General features: G+C 38.7%; 1 protein-coding gene across 1 annotated transcript; it reads left to right on the top strand.

Annotated features, from left to right (window-relative positions):
* Positions 1-67: 67 nt before the first annotated feature.
* LOC133308540 (eukaryotic translation initiation factor 5B-like) lies at positions 68-17508 on the top strand. Its single transcript, XM_061509171.1, has 7 exons — positions 68-159; positions 9582-9647; positions 14661-14720; positions 14844-15401; positions 16757-16876; positions 17267-17386; positions 17485-17508. The coding sequence occupies exons 1-7, from the start codon at positions 151-153 to the stop codon at positions 17506-17508; spliced, it is 957 nt and encodes a 318-aa protein (XP_061365155.1). The 5' UTR covers positions 68-150.
* Positions 17509-19385: the final 1877 nt, after the last annotated feature.

Below are 19385 nucleotides of genomic sequence, written 5' to 3'. Positions count from 1 at the left end.
CAACAACAGAGGCTAGTTTTCTAACCGGTTAATATGGTTTATATGAAAAAGATGGATGGAAGAGCCGTTGGGTCTTGTCTGATTGGAAAAGGAGTGAAGGAAAGGCGGGTACCTTCAAGCACACATCAGGAAAATGGTCTGGAGATCCTGATGACAAAGGTATCCCAATCATCTCTAAAACTCACGCTCAAGTGCTCAATTTCTATTTTGGTGAATCTTAGGGTTTAGGGTTAATGCAATGTCACATTGGATTACAATCTATGTAGCACCGATACCGATACAGGATACGTGACACGACACGACACAATAGTCCGACACGATAATTCTAAAAAATGTTAGATTTCGCCACGGTTTGATATTAAATAATATTTTGAATTTATGTAGTGTATATTATATTTAATATTCAATAATTTAATAAAAAAATGAAACTAAACATATAATATTCATCAATTTTGCAAAGAAACATAAGATATCCCAATATTTATATTAAACTCAATAAAATGGTAATTGTAATCTAACAAATCTAATAGTTGGAACTAAAAACTCAACGCAACGCAACATTTGAACTTTTTTTTGAATTTAGTGTCAGGGAGTATCGGAGTGTCGAGAAGTGTCGGACACGACACGTAAGAGTTTTTGAAGTGTCGTGCTTCATAGATTACAATTCTTTGGAAATTCAGGTACATGGAAAGGGAAAAAAGAACAGGAAAAAGAAAGAGGGAAAAAAATGATGTATGCTTAACCCCTTTTCCAAACATTTTGCAATATCTGCAAAAATACCAGTATTGAGCAATAAGGACAGAACTCTAGTGGTCCAGTATTCTATCAAATTTGAGCAGTACATAGAATGTGGGGTGGTTACATCAAACTTCTTTCTTCCTATGTCAATCAGAAGAAATTTGGCGGTAAGGTCTGTGCGAAACCAAAAAAAATAAAATTGGATTGTTAATTGATACAATGGCTGGTTTTGGAGCCCATTAATTGGGCATTCACCATTTCTTTTATGTGGTGAAAGTTTCCATGAGATCAAGTTATTCCTTGGTATGATGAATGATAATGTCTCCTTTGTCATTAAGAACAAGCCTAAACGGATGGGTCATGCTTTTGAGACCCAAGGGATATTTAATTAAATATTGAATTGTATTTACATAAGGAAAAGGAAAAAGAGAAGTAGGCGGCGGCTGCAGTGTAACGCCTGACAACTTGCAAGGATCAACGACTGTCCCCACACACTAACACGAGACTTTTCAGCGTGCTTTGTCCTCACTCGCACACTTCTCGGAAAAACTTCCCAGGTGGTCACCCATCCCAGAATTGCTCCAAGTCAAGCACGCTTAACTATGGAGTTCTTTCGTTCCAGGCTACCGAAAAGCAGATGCATCTTGTTAGTATAGGTAGTACCAATTAATTCTTATAAGTCATTCCCAACTGCACCGTCCCATACTAGAACAGTCTCTGGAATCCCTCTCTTTCGGGTGTTGATTTGATTCATTCATGTACCCCCGTCCCTAGAAGCCTGCCAGGAGCCGCTCCTTGTTTGTGCCCTTTCGCACCATGCCCTTTCGCACCGGCGATCACTCCCCGCCCTCGTCAGCGCCCGGGATGTTACATGCCCACCAGCTTCCGCCTTGTTCGTCCTCGAACCACACAGTACTGGAAGAGAGGCCCTGCTCTGATACCATAAAATTACATGTGATTAAATAATTAAGCATGTAATAGTGAGTAAAATTAAGTATAAGACTTAATTAAATGAATTGGAGTCACTTTGGAGGTAAAAAGTGTACTCAGTGAAAATTAAGGGGTATTAATGGGTGCAGGCAAAAGTACCCAAAATATAAAAATGGAAGTGAAAATATTCCTAGAAAAATATTCCAGACACTTGGGTAAAGTTTGGTAATTAATGGAGTTAAATAGATAGATGAGTCGATACCCGCTTAAAACCACTTAACATATGTTAAGTGACCCAAGCAACAATAGAACCCATTATTTCCCCCCATTCCCGTCGAGCTACTCACAGAGGAAGAAAAGAAGAGAGAAAGGAAGGGAGAAGGAAAATCCAAAGACCCACCATTCCTCAACCAAATTGGATGATGCCAAAGCCTAAACCACTCCAAATCTTCCCCTCTTTCATAACCCTAACTTAGTTTTGAGTGGGAATCATTGTGGAGGGAGATTTCTCTTGTTAAAGGTGGCGAAAATTAGGTATTTGTGGAGGTTGAAGTGAAGTTTTCCATGGTTGTGGGTTGGAACACCTCCATTGGGCCATTGTGGTGGTGATTGTGGTAAGAAACCCTTCTCTCTTTCATGGTTTTGTTGAGTTGGAAATTTTAGGGTTTTAATGATAATGTGAGTTAAATGGCTATGTCCTAGGAGGATTAATGCTTAATGTATGTAGTAAAAAATGTTAGTAATGACATTTAATCGGTGCAAATGAGCTTAGTTAGTCCTTGGTGTACACTTGGAAAATTGTAGGATTATATACTTGATTGTGGGTTTTCTTGCAATTGTGATAAATGGTTGGTTTGGTTGGATATTGATTGTGTCCATATGATGTCTAGGATTGAGGCATTTGGACCAACCTTGAGTGACCAACCGTTGGAGTAAGCTATGGAGCTTGATTAGCTCCTTGGAATTGGTAACCTCATACTTGTGTTGTGGTATGAATTGAGTAGTTGATTGATGATTATGAAATACTCTTGGATGCAATGTGTTGATTGCATTACACCATGTGTAGGTGTTGGTTTTGAAGAAGAGTATTGTTGAGATTGGTGAAGAACAAAGGGTGAATTGGAAGCTTGAGGTAAGCCTTCAGACCTTGGATATAATTCCCTTGATTGTTCCACCAAGCCCTGATTGGGTAGTGGTTGTGATAGTGTATATAAATGCAATGAAATAATTTAATGCTTTGTTATACGTATGTGTATGCTTTGGTGTGGCATATGATGGTGTTTCCCTATGTTGGTATGTTGCATGACGATGCGTAAATCATACTTGGTAGTTTAGCTGGCCAGTAGGACTATTTGCATCTGAGCATCCTTAGGACAGCTTGAGAGCTCGAGGAATTTCTCCTGGAGATGTTTGTTACACACTGCATGGATATGTATTTATTGCATTATTATTGCTATTGCTATTACACTGTTATTGAACTATGGGGTGGAGAGATGCTCCAAGGACCCCTGGTTTACTGTGATATATTCGTATATTTCACCCCGTGTTGTGGGGACCCCTTTTCAGGTAAAGATGTTGCACGAGCCTCCAATGGCAAGTGGCCATATTTGGATTAGTAGATGCATGAAGATGTTGCATTTTTTAGGATTATACATGAGATGTAGAAATACCATGTATAAGACTTATAGTTGAAAGCCGATTGTCATTCGTATATCATGCTTTATTGGATGGACTTAGCCTATGCTCACCTCCTTTGGTGCCTCTTTTGTTGTTGAGAGCCAAGGGGTTGATCATAGTTCTTTTGGTAGCTAAGTCCCCTGATTTTGTAATTAATACATGTTGTAATTAATGGAGATATATGTATGATGAAATGGTATGCATGCTTCTCTTAGTGTATGAGTACCTTGAAAGATTAGAATTCATGTATTGGTAAAGAGTTATAGAATGTAGGTGCCACATGGTGTGTGACCATGGTTGGTTTCTCCTTGTCAATTAGGTGTAATAACCCTTGAAGAATGAATGGGGAATGGAGTTTCCCCAAGTAATTCACCCAAAAACAGGGGAGACCAAGTCTGCCCCAGGTGGAGGGCGCTCAAACGCTGGTTTGGACGCTCAAGCGCGCTAGATACGTAAAAATGAGGGAAAGCCCCTGCCTCTCGGCGCTCAAGCGCTGTTTTGGGCGCCCAAGCGCGCTAGATACATGAAAATGAGTGAAAGCCCTTGCCTCTGGGCGCTCAAGCGCGCAGACACCCACCCAAGCGCTCTGAATGACCTGATGGTGACCAAAATTCTTCGCAGTGGGCGCTCGAGCGCCCATTTGAGCGCTCGGGCACGCATCCCGAGACAGTACCAACCCAATTTACTAAAATAGTCATAACTTGAGCTTCAGATCTCTGATCTGAGCGCGGTTTGAACCCACGCGAAGCTATCTATGAGATCTATAACATAGTATGAGATGAGAACTATAAAGTAAGTATAGAAATTCCAATTTAATAATATATTAAGAGAGTTTAGTATTGAACTCGAACAAAATAATGATATGATGTTAAGCTTAATTTATTTTATTCCGCAATGTAATAAGGTTATGGTCACACAATTGGGCATTATAAATTCGGCATGTTTTAAAAAAAGAAAAAAAAATTCGAGTTTTAATTGCACCAATGTGATTGTAACTGCGTTTAATATCATAATGCGATGTTAACAAACCGGTTCTAGAACGGGGTGTTACAAGCAGCCGCTGGAAGTGTACCAGAAAATGAAACAGAAGAAATTAAAAATGAGACGATTGAATCAAAGAAGAATGAGTCGAAGACTAAAGCAACTGACAAGAAAGTGCCAAAGCATGTTATGGAGATGCAGGAGGCACTGGCTCGAAGAAAAGAGGCTGAAGAAAGGAAGAAAAAAGAAGAGGAGGAGAGATAAAGGAAGGAAGAAGAGGAACAGAGTAGGCAAGAGGAACTTGAGAGACAGGCTGAAGAGGCTAGACGCAGAAAGAAGGAAAGAGAAAAGGAGAAACTCCAGAAAAAGAAACAAGAAGGTAAACTGTTAACTGGTAAGCAAAAAGAAGAAGCCCGTCATTTGGAGGCAATGAGGAGGCAGATTCTCAATAGCACAGGGGGCGTGACTCTTCCTGGGACTCCAATGCTCCAGCCAAAAAAACCCATATATCAGACAAATAAGTCAAAACCAACCCATCGTAATCAGAATGGTGCTGCTGCTGTTCAGACAACTGAAAGTGTAGAAGCAAAGGAGGCTACCACTGATGTGGTTCCAGAGGAACCAGAAAAGGTTGAAGAAGTGGAGTCAGTGCAGGTGGAGGATGTTGGCACCAGAATCCTGCACGAGTAAATGAGATCCAGCAAACACCTTTCAAATAACAAACATAACAGAACAATGTATCATAAAGAAATACTTCTATTATATCAGTGCAATCACACAAGGATCAGCTCCTCAATTACACTGAATAAGAGACTACTGACACAAAATAAATCTCCTCCCTCTATGAAATATCCGATTGAGGAAGAAACACTGGTATTCCTGATGCAATGACTGAGACACTCATGCTCAGTACCATTGCTCCACTACCCCTAACCAATTTCTCCTTACCCTCTACCATGCCAAAATAACCAACTTATATCCTGATCCCTCTCTTTGCTCACTACACATTGCTCTCCCCATGTGCAGCCTCCCACGTGTCTATCATCCTAACTAACTTCAATTTGTATAATGCCACCCTTCTTTTTGCCCTCCTAACTGACTTGCGTGTGGGCACCTCATCAAAGAACCTGTGAGGACCTTTCAGCACAACCCTTCCAACATTCAGTCCTTGCCTATTAACATTAGATCCCTGCCCATTACTAACAGGATCAGCCATAGGCCCAACTACTTCAACAGGTCCATCAACCGATGTTGCAATCGACCCATCAACAGATATAGGCCCAATTACCCCAACCGGTCCATCAACCCCAGGTCCATCAACATCCCCCTCTCCAAAATTCACCTTGTCCTCAAGGTGAAAAGAAGGAAATTGGGACTGAAAATCTGCTACCCCTTCCCACGTACAGTCACAGTCCGGAAGCTCCTCCCAACGGACCAGAACCTCCCATTGACCATCCAACGTCCTACGAGACTGGAGAAATGCTGCTGGCTGCACCTGTAACTCTAAGGAATCCGACAAGCAACTTAGCAGATCCCAGATCGTCAAGCTTGGATGAACAACCCTCTTTAATTGTGACACATGAAAAACCGGGTGAACCTTTGAATATAAAGGCAGCTCTAACTTGTAGGCAACTGGCCCCACCTTCTCCACTATAGGGAAAGGTCCATAGTATCTTGGACTTAATTTTTGATTGACACGGTTGGCCAGAGATCGTAACTTATATGGCTGAATCTTCAAAAAAACCATATCCCCCACAGTAAATTCCTCCTCACGTCTTTTCTTGTCAGCCTGAACCTTCATTCTCAATTGAGCTTGGCTTAAGTTCCCCTTGAGATCCTGCAGAATTGCATCTCGGGCTTGCATCCAAGTCTCCACTGCAGCTACTGATGTAGTGGCCGAAGGAAATGCTATGATGGTGGGTGGATCCCTCCCATATAATGCCCGAAATGGAGTCATTTGGATTGAGCGGTTATAAGATGTGTTGAACCAAAACTCCGCCCATGACAACCACTTAGCCCAAGCTTTGGGATGCCCATTAGTAAAACAACGCAAATAAGCTTCCAAGGTACGGTTGACCACCTCGGTTTGTCCATCCGTTTGGGGATGATAGGCCGAACTAAATCGCAGCTTTGTGCCCGTCAACTTAAATAAGGCAGACCAAAACTTACTCACAAATACCCGATCACGGTCCGAAACAAAGGTATCCTGATGACAAAGGTGTCCTAATCATCTCTAAAACTCACGCTCAAGTGCTCAATTTCTATTTTGGTGAATCTTAGGGTTTAGGGTTAATGTAATGTCATATTGGATTACAATCTATGTAGCACCGATACCAACACGGGATACGTGACACGACACGACACAATACTCCGACACGATAATTCTAAAAAATGTTACATTTCGACACGTTAGGACACATTTTGATATTAAATAATATTTTGAATTTATGTAGTGTATATTATATTTAATATTCAATAATTTAACAAAAAAATGAAACTAAACATATAATATTCATCAATTTTGCAAAGAAACATAAGATATCCCAATATTTATATTAAACTCAATAAAATGGTAATTGTGATCCAACGAATCTAATAGTTCGAACTAAAAACTAAACGCAACGCAACATTTGAACCTTTTTTTGAATTTCTATAACGCGTGTTGGAGTGAGTATCGGAGTGTCGGAGAGTGTCGAGAAGTGTCGGACACGACACATAAGAGTTTTTGAAGTGTCAGTGCTTCATAGATTACAATTCTTTGGAAATTCAGGTACATGGAAAGGGAAAAAAGAACAGGAAAAAGAAAGAGAGAAAAAAATGATGTATGCTTAACCCCTTTTCCAAACATTTTGCAATATCTGCAAAAATACCAGTATTGAGCAATAAGGACAGAACTCTAGTGGTCCAGTATTCTATCAAATTTGAGCAGGACATAGAATGTGGGGGTGGTTACATCAAACTTCTTTCTTCCTATGTCAATCAGAAGAAATTTGGCGGTAAGGTCTGTGCGAAACCAATCAAAAAAAAATTGGATTGTTAATTGATACAATGGCTGGTTACATCAAACTTACTTTTAATAGTTCTGTCGTTAATATAGATAATATTATACAATATCTCTTCATTTTAAAGGTGCCCAAATTTTAAGTCAACATGTTTTGTTGGTTTCAGAAGAGTTTCGTTCCATTTGCTTTCAGCATTTTCTTCATTATTACAAAGCATCTTTTACTGTTTCAAACATTTTGTTGGGATGTTTCAAAATGGGTTCACCCTTTATGAGCTCTCGCTGAAATTATGCAAAAAATGTTGATTTGGTGGGAACTTAGGGAGAAGACAGGGGCGTGTGTGTGGAAAGTGGGGGGCACATCTCCATTTATTTTGGGTGCTAGTATGCCTGGAAGATTGTTAAATCTTTGCCTTAGGACGAAAACCATCTTTTTTATTGTTGCATAAGACTGTTGTATAATCTGCTTAATGCTCCTCATATGGGTGTTGTTGTATTGATATTGAGTCTTTCATGTTGTAGTGGTGAAGGAATCCCAGATATGTTATTATTATTTGTAACGCTCGACCGCTTTAAGAATCAATGACTATCCTCACATACTAACACGAGACTTTTCAGTGTGTTTTTTCCTCACTCACACACTTCCCGGGAAAACTTCCCAGGAGGTCACCCATCCCAGAATTGCTCCAAGTCAAGCACGCTTAACTATGGAGTTCTTCCAATCCGGGCTATCGAAAATCAGATGCATCTTGTTAGAATAGGTAGTACCAATTAATTCTTATATGCTATCCCAAACTGTGCAGCCTTATACCTGCATAGCCATTGGAATCCCTCTCTTTCGGGTGTCGATTCGATTCGTTCATGCATGTAACCCCCCGCTGGAAGCCTGTCAGGAGCCGCTCCTTGTCTGTGCCTCTTTGCACTGGCGATCACTCCCTGCCTCTTTGTTACATGCCCACCAGCTTCCGCCTGGTTCGTCCTCGAACCACACCGTACTGAATGAGAGGCCCTGCTCTGATACCACTTGTAACGCCCGGCCGCTTCAAGAATCAATGACTATCCTCACATACTAACACGAGACTTTTCAGTGTGCTTTTTCCTCACTCGCACACTTCCCGGGAAAACTTCCCAGGAGGTCACCCATCCTAGAATTGCTCCAAGTCAAGCACGCTTAACTATGGAGTTCTTCCGTTCCGGGCTACCGAAAAGAAGATGCATCTTGTTAGTATAGGTAGTACCAATTAGTTCTTACAAGCTATACCAAACTGTGCAGTCGCACACCTACACAGTCTTTGGAATCCCTCTCTTTCGGGTGTCGATTCGATTCATTCATGCATGTAACCCCCCGCTGGAAGCCTGTCAGGAGCCGCTCCTTGTCCGTGCCTCTTTGCACCGGCGATCACTCCCCGCCCTCGTCAGCGCTCGGGATGTTACATGCCCACCAGCTTCTGCCTGGTTCGTCCTCGAACCACACCGTACTGATGAGAGGCCCTGCTCTGATACCACTTGTAACGCCTGACCGCTTCAAGAATCAATGACTATCCCCACATACTAACACGAGACTTTTCAGTGTGTTTTTCCTCACTCGCACACTTCCCGGGAAAACTTCCCAGGAGGTCACCCATCCTAGAATTGCTCCAAGTCAAGCACGCTTAACTATGGAGTTCTTCCGATCCGGGCTACCGAAAAGCAGATGCATCTTGTTAGCATAGGTAGTACCAATTAATTCTTATAAGCTATCCCAAACTGAGTAGCCTTATACCTGCACAGCCTTTGGAATCCCTCTCTTTCGGGTGTCGATTCGATTCATTCATGCATGTAACCCCCGCTGGAAGCATGTCAGGAGTCGCTCCTTGTCCGTGCCTCTTTGCACCGGCGATCACTCCCCGCCTTCGTCAGTGCTCGGGATGTTACACTAATGGTTCAGTGGACCCAAAAAACAATGGTTGAGAAACTTACATACGGTGAAGAAGTGCAGGTTAGCTTTATTGCCACATAATATTCAAATTGGTTTAGTGCTTTACAAGCGTTTAACTTTAGGGACCTAATTGTTATTTGATTGTGGCTACCAGTGTACTGTTTTGGAGGTCAAAGTTATTGAAGGCCATGGAACTACTATTGATGTTGTTTTAGTTAATGGTGTTCTTCATGAAGGAGATCAAATAGTTGTCTGTGGAATGCAGGCAAGCATCTTGCACTGCATCATTTCTTACTACTTGCCCTCTACTTCTGACTGATGAAATTTCTATTACAGGTGCCAATTGTTACCACAATTCGAGCTTTATTGACACCTCATCCAATGAAAGAGCTCCGTGTTAAGGTATGGTTTTCAGTTGTTACTTGATAGGAAAATTAGAACTTTGCTACATAACTTTCTAGTATGCACATGAACAAGATTCTTTTTTGATGAGTTGAAAATCCCCCCCCCTTCCCCTTTATTGTTGATTTCATACACAAATGAGTGCATGTGATCCCTTCAGTGTTGGAAGCTAGGGAAAGGATTGTGAGATTCTGACCATTATGCTTAACATGAAAAATATTGACTGGTGATTCACTGATTCTTAACATAAATTTTATCAGTAATGACTCAAATCAAACCCTTGGAAAGATATGCATTCCCTTTTAGAGGGCTCTAACCCTGCAACGTAAGCTTGTGGCCAAGTTTTATCAGTACACGTCTCTTGTTGCTAAGTTTGTGGCCAAGGTTGCCAACCTTGAGAGTTAAGGTTAACTCAGCTAGTAAGCTTGACTAGTAAATTCTTCCCATAAGAGTTTTCACTCTTCAAAAATATTATTTAAAAAAAATATCCCGGTACCCCAAACATAATATCATATCCATAATTAATGTTTAAAGTTCAAATCCATAACAAAGTAAACAAAAGTAATAAAGTGAAAACTTTTATATTATACTTAGTCAGCACTTACAACTGCATTCTGAGGTCAAATCCATGTGTAAATCTAGTTGTAGGTTAAAGGGTGTTCGCGGTCTAGATTGGATTGGTTTTGAAGGAAAAATTTCTGATCCAATTCCTTTGGTTTGATCATTTAATCATCCATTCGGTTTGTATTTCTTTTTTCAAATCCGATCCAAGCCAATTTTATTCGGTTTGTATAATGACATAATTGGTAAATCTTAGTTAGAGATTTAATTTAAGGATTTAAATTCCATAATTAGATCCATGGAGCGATTTCGAGTATTTTGACTGTAATCATGACTATGTTATGAACAGTGCGTTCTGCCGGAGAATTTACAGTTTTATGAATTAATCGGTAGAGCTTAAATGAGCAAAATGATTTTAGAAACATAATTTGACAATTCTGACAACAAATATGAGTACAGAACGAAAAATTGTATAGTCTGGCACTTTCCGTGAAAATCTCGTGAATAGTGTTTCTACCGGGTATTTTGTACTGCTGTTGAAGCAACTGGTAGAGTCCAGAAGCAAATAATTGATGAAATAAGAATAAGAAAGTCCAATATATGCCAAGCAAGTCAATATGGGCCCAAAGAAATGATAAGTTAATTTTTAAGTTCAGAAGTAAACGAAGTACAGTTAGTGGTTAACAGTGCATTTCGTCAAAAACGGTGCAGAAACCATACTGTAAATTAAGAATATTGTTCCTTAGGAAATAAAAATTAATGTAAATGATTTTAGAAAAATAAAAATATGTTTGTAGCCTTAAGTGAGTTCCGAGTCAGTTTAAGTTAAAATACGCGATAGAAAAACATCCGATGAAAAGGGCCACGTGTGCCTATATAGCGTTGTCACTTAAATGAATCACTATTCATTTCAGAATTTTTTCTTCTCTCTCTTGGATGGCCGAGCTGCACATGGAGGAGAAGGGCTAGGGTTTCAAAATTTCTTTCTTTGATTTCTTCATCCTCCATTCTCCAAATTCAAAGACCCACCACATGAAATCGATTAGGAACTACTCAATGAATCCATTCCACCTATCAATTTGAGCTATAGTTCAGTGTGTGAAGAGTTCTTCCTCCCCCCCATTTTCGAGTTACTATTCATTGGAGGAAGAAAAATGAGTTTTTGAGTGAGCAAAGCTGGGGGTTTGTTCTTTGGAGCTTGGAATAGCAACTATAGGTGAGAAACCTCTAATCCTATGCTTTTATTTTTGTGATTTATGTCTTGAAATTTATGAGCATGTTTTGAGTGAGAAATAAATTAGTTTAAAATTTGAATTGATGATGGATTGATGATGTGTTGGATATAGGAATGTGGAATAAGCATATGAACATGTATAAAAATTGGAAAAAAATCCCATGGTGACATACCCTAGATTTCGGCCTTGATAGGGTAATTAGGGGTGATGTGCAAAGATTTATTGTATGTGTTGGGAAGGTTTAATGTGCTTGAATAAGAGGAAATTTGATGAGTTAGTAAGAATGTTAAATTTGAAAGAAAATCCTTTGAAACATACCCTTGATGTTTCGGCTTTGAAGGATTTAAAGGGCTTGAGATTCCCAAAAATTAAATTGGAACTTGGTATATATATATATATATATATATATTTATGTACGTGTAGTTGTTAAATTAAGTGAGGAAAATGTATTGTAAAAGAGAAGGATCTTTGGAAATTCCCTTAAAGGATTCGACATATAGGATGTTTAGGGAAAGATGTTGTCATATTTTATTTTAATAAAATATGTGTATTTCAAAGTATGAAAATGATAAGTCATGAAGTGAAATGGTTTGAAAAGAAAGCATGGAAAAATATATTGATTTCCTAATTTTAGGCCCACAGTCCTTTAAAGTAAAATGCTATGATTATGTTGGAAATTCTTAACGGAATACTTGATCAAATTAAAGAACACCAACGATTATAAAGAGGTCTAGACTTGTGTATTGGCATAGCATTAGCAAAAACGTAAAGAAACGAAAAGAAGCGATAAAATGTATGCCTTATGTGAAAGCTAGGCATGATGGCATTTTATTAATTTGTATTTATGGATCCTTGCTCTAGGTGTACCTAGGGACTAAAAAGGAATTGGAATCTCTTGAAGATATATAAGTAACTTGAGCCACAAGTAAGCGGATTGATAAAGCTTCAAGAGGTAAGCTCTATGTTTAAGGAGTCTTTTCCTGCTTAAGTGCTCCACCATGGTTAGTGAACTATGGTTGGACTGTATGACTGTTATTTAGATGCTTTGTATAAATGCATTCATATAGAGTTATTTGATAACATGATATGTTTTGCTCTGATATGACTTCTGTAATATGATTTCTGTAACAATCTCTGGCCATTGATTGTATAGTACTCGGATGTCCGCTTTGGGGTCCTCCCTCGGGACTGATGGTGTACGCCTCTGATATGTCTGGTTCCGCTTTGGGGTCCTCCCTCGGGAACACGTGCGTTGATTTCCGCTTGGGGTCCTCCCTTGGAAACGACTACGTACGCCTCTGTAATATATGTTATATGCTCTGTTCAGTAAAGATATCTGTTATATGTGCATTGTATACTCTGTATCTGACTTTTGTGCAGGAGTGAGCCAGGGGTATGGAGAATTCTCTATAAACCTGGAGCTTATTGAGATATGTAATCTCACCCCTCGTTGGGGACATATTTTCAGGTGCGCAGATTCCCGGTGAGTCCTCACTAGGCAGGGACACGACACGTGGCTGAGGCAGTTGACGGATCGAATTTTGAGTGGATGTAGGCTACTACTTTTTTGAAGTAAATTCATGTCATTTTGTATTTTCGCCTTTGATGGATCATGACATTGATCCTTTATTTTGTATATGGCCTGTATATGTTTACATGTCTGTCAGTTTGATGCATGTACATTTGAGTATTCAGGCACGTTATATGATGATGTAGTATTCAGATATGTTTACGTTTTGGATTGCATGCTGTTAGATATAGCGGCACTGAGCCAAGTTATGCATGCGCCCATGGATGGGTATCTGATTATATCTGCATGACTGGTACTTCTGGATTGATGTGCTGTATAAACTGTTTATCAGGAAATGCTTTTGAGTGGGATTGGAAAATCCCCAGTTGTCCGATTTATAAAGGAAACTCTGCCCGATTTTCGTTTACGCCGAGTAAGAATTAAAGTAAAAAAAGAAAAAGTTAGCTCGTATTTTTCGTAAGTTAAGTCTTCCGTTGTTTCTATTTATATCATATGCATGTTAATTGAACCTGCTCGAGACGGGGATGTTACAATTTGGATTGGAATGGTTTTCGGTTTTTCGAAAAGTCTAAAATTTCAGCCATACAAGTCACTAGCTATGTTAAAATGAAGCCATACAAAGTTATAAACTACTAGAAAATTCAAGTCTTCAAACTAAAACAAGTTTTAAATTTCATGGAGTTAAAATAGAATAATAGACAAAAAAAAACTAAAACAAGGTAGTTTGCTATCAATAACATCCAAGATTCCATATCTACAAAACAAGTAGCGGAATTTCAAAAACAATAAACACGTAATATATTGGATCGGTTTTCACCAACCAAACCGAAAACCGATCCAATCCAATTAAAATATGCATTTTTTTTCGGGTTTTTGGTTAATTCGGTTTTTCGGTTTTTCAATTCGGTCATCGCGGTTTGAATCGGTTTGGATTGGTTGATGAATACCCCTAATTCTGCACTCAAGTCCATCTGTAAATCCAGGCTTGCAAGTAGAATCGAGTGTTTAGCTCGTAAACTAGTACAAGTTTGACAACAAGAGAGTTTACATGTGATTTAACTTGCTTTTTGTGCCCTTGGATCTTTAACTCTGTTTGAAAACCATGCTTATAGTTGTAGCCTATGTACAACTCTTCCGGTGTGTGAGTGCGTGCAGGTGTGCTTCTGGCTATGAAAGAGCATGTTATTTTTAGAAATGTGTTTAGAGCTTTGAAATCAACTTTGTTGTTGGTGAATGAAAGGATTACCCATATACTATTACTCGTATTAATTACTAAATGGATGTATTTGAAGGGCTTATTGGGCTTCAAGTTCTTAAAATTCTGTAACTTCCGTCTCTTTTTTTAAAATAATTTTGAGACTTCCATAAGCTAGAACTTGGAAGTGTTCTGGCAAATATATGTGTTTATACTTCATATTGTTATGCTAATATGAATCAACAGTTGGGAGAGGTCATAAAATATTGGGAGACACCCACTTGGTGGAGAGGGTTCTTGGATTATTTGTTTCTTATACCAGACAAATTTTATTTTATTGGATTGAATAAATGAACTTCTCATCCATGTATATCAAACGTCAACAGTTTGTTTGCTGTAATACATTCTTAATCAATAAATTTCATCCTGGCAGAGGGAGTGTTTTATTCAGTATGTGTCATAATAACTAAGTGATGGTGGTCTAATTTCAGGGAACTTATCTCCATCACAAACAAATCAAAGCTGCAATGGGTATAAAGATTACTGCCCAGGTACTTCTCGGTGATATTGATCTGACTTCTTTTTAATCAAGCTTTTATCCAATCATGTCTTTCTTAATCCTCATGTCTATGAATGTGTAGAGATTTGGTTTTATTGTGGCTTTTTTTTTCCAGGGGCTTGAACATGCTATAGCTGGCACTGGTTTATATGTGGTGAACCCTGATGATGACTTGGAAGATGTTAAAGAAGCAACAATGGAAGATATGCGGTCAGTCATGAGCAGGATTGACAGGAGCGGAGAGGGTGTTTGTGTACAGGCATCTACCCTTGGCTCCTTGGAGGCATTACTGGAATTTTTGAAAACTCCTGAAGTGAATATTCCTGTTAGTGGTATAAGCATAGGCCCTGTACATAAAAAGGATGTAATGAAGGCCAGTGTAATGCTTGAAAAGACACGAGAGTATGCTACTATATTGGCATTTGATGTCAAAGTCACTCCTGAGGCTAGAGAACTTGCAGATGAATTGGGTGTGAAAATTTTCATCGCTGATATCATTTATCATCTGTTTGATCAATTTAAGGCTTATATTGACAACATTAAGGAGGAGAAAAAGAGAGAAGTTGCTGATGAGGCAGTCTTCCCATGTGTTCTGAAAATCTTACCGAATTGCATTTTCAACAATAAGGATCCAATTGTTTTGGGAGTTGATATACTTGAAGGCATTGCAAAGGTATTATTTTTTAATTTAATACGGCTGCAATGTATATGATGAATAACAGTTTTCTAGAGATAAGGTGCTTTGCTTTTGCCTGGAGTAAATTCAACAGTTGTATTTTTGTTTACGATCCATATTTGACAAAGGGATTAGCAATCATATTTCTCTGTCCCTTGTATAACTTTAGGCTGCAGTTGTTCTACTAGTTAGAAAATTGGGAGGTGAAAATGTTGGAATGAAAACATTTTACACTTGCTTGGTACAACAGAAATGTTGGAAGATTGAAAGTGGAGTGCAACTTACTTACATTCCACCCCTCAAATTGTGGTTCTTAGTATGAAAGTGAGCTTAAAGTGAATTTTTATCCGTCTAACCAACAATTAGTGAAAATAAACCTTTGCATTCTGCTGTCCTGCTCCATTCTCACATTTATCCTCATTTTCCACCTTCTCAAACAATAATAGCCTTAGTCTGTTGATCAACATCTGGAAGACTTTAGACACTAGTTTGAGCTTGGTTTTGTTTCCAAACTAATTAATTGATTTCAATATGGAGTCTTTAAGTTGGGGGAAGATCTTCCACTCTTAGAACTGTCTGTCTTTAGTCATGGCACATTTGAAAAAATGGATGAGTTGTATATAGACTTGTATAAAATTAAGTGTAGAAGTGAAATATTGTGCTTGACTCTCATCGTCAAGCTACATAATTTATCAGCCGAGTCTTTTATATCCATTCCCTATGGGAAAATGCCAGAGCTTGAATTTTTTGTTGCCAAAATGGCTCCTACCACTAGATTTCATCCAATAATCACCCTTAAATAATAATAATAATAATATTTTATAATTATTATTATTATCATCATTATCATTATTGTTATTATTATTATTGTCATTATCATTATTTTTATTTTTATTATTATTGAAGGGCCGGCCTGGCTCAGCGGTAAGCTTGCTTACCGTGGTGTTCCAGGTAAGGGGTTTGACTCGGCCCCCCGCAAAGCAGGGGTGAGGCTTAACTCAAATTTCCCTTCCCCAGACACTCACGGAGTGGGTCTTGAACTGGGTCGACCTTTTTTTTTTTGTTATCATTATCATTATTGTTATGATTATAAATTTTTGTGTTTATTTAATATATGCTTGCTCAGTTCTGATGATTCTCCCATTATGTGTGTTTTTACATTTTGTGCATCATTAATTTTCAGATTGGTCTCAGCGAAGCCCAGTTGCTGACCATTTAAGATCCACCTTATTTTTTTGGGCTATGGTGTCAACGAGAGTCATGTCACGTTATGAAGTCTGTTGTGTGCAATGCGCAAAAATTAATTGTCGTGTTTTTTCTTAAATTTGCATCTGATATTGTCTACTTGACAGGTTGGGACTCCTATTTGTATTCCTTCCAGAGAGTTCATTGATATTGGCCGCATTGCCTCGATTGAGAACAACCATAAACCTGTTGATTATGCGAAGAAGGGGCAGAAAGTAGCCATTAAGGTAATGTGCTTGAACTGAAACTAGATTCTTTATAACAAGCATCTCTGAATTCACCAAGTTTGCCCAATGAAAAATGGAATTTGAATTATGGACTTAAAACCTCCCTTGTTCTGGAGAAGAAGGAAAAGCTTATATCTTTGAGTTTTTGAATGATGTTGAAAAAGAAAAAAAAGTGAAGAGGTGAAGTGGATCATTTTTATATTTGAGGAAATGGTTTTATTACAATGAGAGAAACTGTCATGGTACATTTACGTAATTTACATGTGGTCAATTTTTAGACTTAGTTATTGAGAAAGAGAAACTAAAGTGAAGAGGTGAAGTGGATCATTTTTATATTTGTTGAGCACTCTTAGTTTCAGTCTTACTGTTGCGTTTCAATTTGGTTTACAGATTGTTGGCAGCAACTCCGAGGAGCAACAAAAAATGTATGGGAGGCATTTTGAGATTGATGATGAACTTGTAAACCATGTTTCACGGAGATCTATTGATATACTCAACACTAATTATCGGGTAAGTTATTAATAATAAGCATCAGGAGCAACGTGTATTTAAATATTTATGGATTTTGTTGAACTGTCTCTTAAAATTTACATTATTGATTGATATAGGATGATCTTAATAGGGAGGAATAGAGGTTGGTTGTGAAATTGAAGAATCTTTTCAAGATACAATGAGGAGATTTGATGCGTAAGCACTCGAGTATTCATTTCAGAAAAAAAAGGTTTCAGTGAAATGTTTGTTCTATGCAAAACTTGGAAGGTTTGCGCAGGGATGCGGTTGGATCCAACATGGTGACCAATAAGTTGATGAAATGATTCACAGATAGAAGGCGTTGTATGTCATGGAGAGGCAAAGTAACTTGCACAAGAAACTCATTCTGTGTCAGCTGGGAAGCTCCAGGCCAGAAGGTTGAGAAAAGGGAAATTGGCTAGGTGCAAATTTTGTGAGTTACTATTAATATACATATCTGGTATAACATGGAAGCAAATAAGGGTTCTAAATTGCATTTTTTTTCCATGAGGGAAAGCAAAATTTCACGGGAGTAATTCTTAATATGACAAAAAATTGTTCACTTTTGGTTTCCGTGGTACTTGTGTACAATTTTTTTTTCCATTTTGTAGCTTAGAGGCACGTTACTTTTCGCGAGTTATTTATCCGTTTGGTTTGTTTCCTTCCAATCATTTGTTACGGAAACCGGCATGAGTAATGCATGGCAAGGGAGCATGAAATATATTTGTATTTGAATGTTTTGGTATATTCTGCTCTCATAGAGATCCAAAACTTTTATCTACTATTCTGCTATATATAATTTAGTTTTTTGAGATTAACTTTTATCTGACCAGCTCTTTGGACTTTGGTGTACATTTGCTATGAACTCCACTGATACGAAGAAGGAAGGGGATAAGGGAGCTCCAAGGCGTGGAATCAGATTGAAGGGATATCAAACTTGGGCTAAAGACTATATGCAGTAGAAGATGTAAGAATAGTTTTTGATATAGTCATATTGTATAGGTGCCACACGTGGGTAGTGGCTTTGTAATAACCCGATACGTGTTGAGTATAGCTGAGTAGGAAAATACGTGTAAAGCATATGTGAGTATAAATAGATACAATTGTGTAATGGACAACATTGATTGAGAAATAAGAAATTGGTTACGTGTTGTTATTCAGTTACTCTACTTGTAGTGTATCATTGGTGCTTTCATTCTGGTGAATTCCAGCCATGAAGATTCAGGATCTTGCAGATGAATTTCAGCAATATCGGGAGCAGAACAATCAAAACAACCTGCGTATCGAACAATTGTTGATCGCGATGGAGGCACGCGTGCAAGAATTGCATGGTAGTTTTAAGGAGGTTCTGACCAACATACCCAAATGTTCCATGGAGACAAATCCTCCAGGGTTTCATCAGCAACCGGCGCAAAATTTTCCTCATCAGAGTGGGAACGTGGATGATCCTCAGAATATGTTGAAATTTGTGAAACCAGAAATTCCCAAATTCGATGGGAAGGAACCGAATCCTTGGCTATTCAAAACAGAGCTTTCTTCAAGATTCAACAGGTACCAGAACATATGAAGGTGGAACTTGCATGGTTGAGAATGGAGGGAGTTGCTGCCGATTGGTTTCAATGGATTTTCAGCGGAGGTACGATTCATTCTTGGGAAGACTTTAATCGAGCAGTTCGTGAGCGTTTTGGCCCATCCAATTAAGAATATTTGAGGGGTACTTGCCAAACTCATGCAAACTGGATCACTAGCGAATTACATGGCTGAATTCCAGCGCCTGATGATTCAGGTATCAAATGTCAGTGATGATTTGTTAAAAAAAAATTTTGTTGCTGGTTTACAACCCGAATTGCAAGGAGCAATTCAGCTGCGTTGGCCATCCTCGTTACATCAGGCCATGCAATTGGTAATTGCCTATGATAGCCATCATGGGGAATTACGGTCTTCATTCAACAATCAACCAAAGAAATTTTTTCAGAAACCATATACTGTGGGCTTGACA

Source organism: Gastrolobium bilobum, unplaced genomic scaffold (genome assembly GCF_033153095.1).
Source record: "Gastrolobium bilobum isolate Gb01-03AN ecotype WA unplaced genomic scaffold, APGP_CSIRO_Gbil_v1 utg2193, whole genome shotgun sequence".
NCBI lineage: Eukaryota > Viridiplantae > Streptophyta > Magnoliopsida > Fabales > Fabaceae > Gastrolobium > Gastrolobium bilobum.
The sequence above is the reverse complement of the archived record's forward strand: the minus strand, read 5'-3'. Positions and strand labels throughout refer to the sequence as shown.

Excerpts from the sequence above, each read along its gene's own strand:
- LOC133308540 (XM_061509171.1), top strand. Across the intron at positions 14,721-14,843 it reads GTATAAAGATTACTGCCCAG|GGGCTTGAACATGCTATAGC; the intron begins GTACTTCTCGGT and ends TTTTTTTTCCAG. Across the intron at positions 16,877-17,266 it reads GGCAGAAAGTAGCCATTAAG|ATTGTTGGCAGCAACTCCGA; the intron begins GTAATGTGCTTG and ends TTTGGTTTACAG.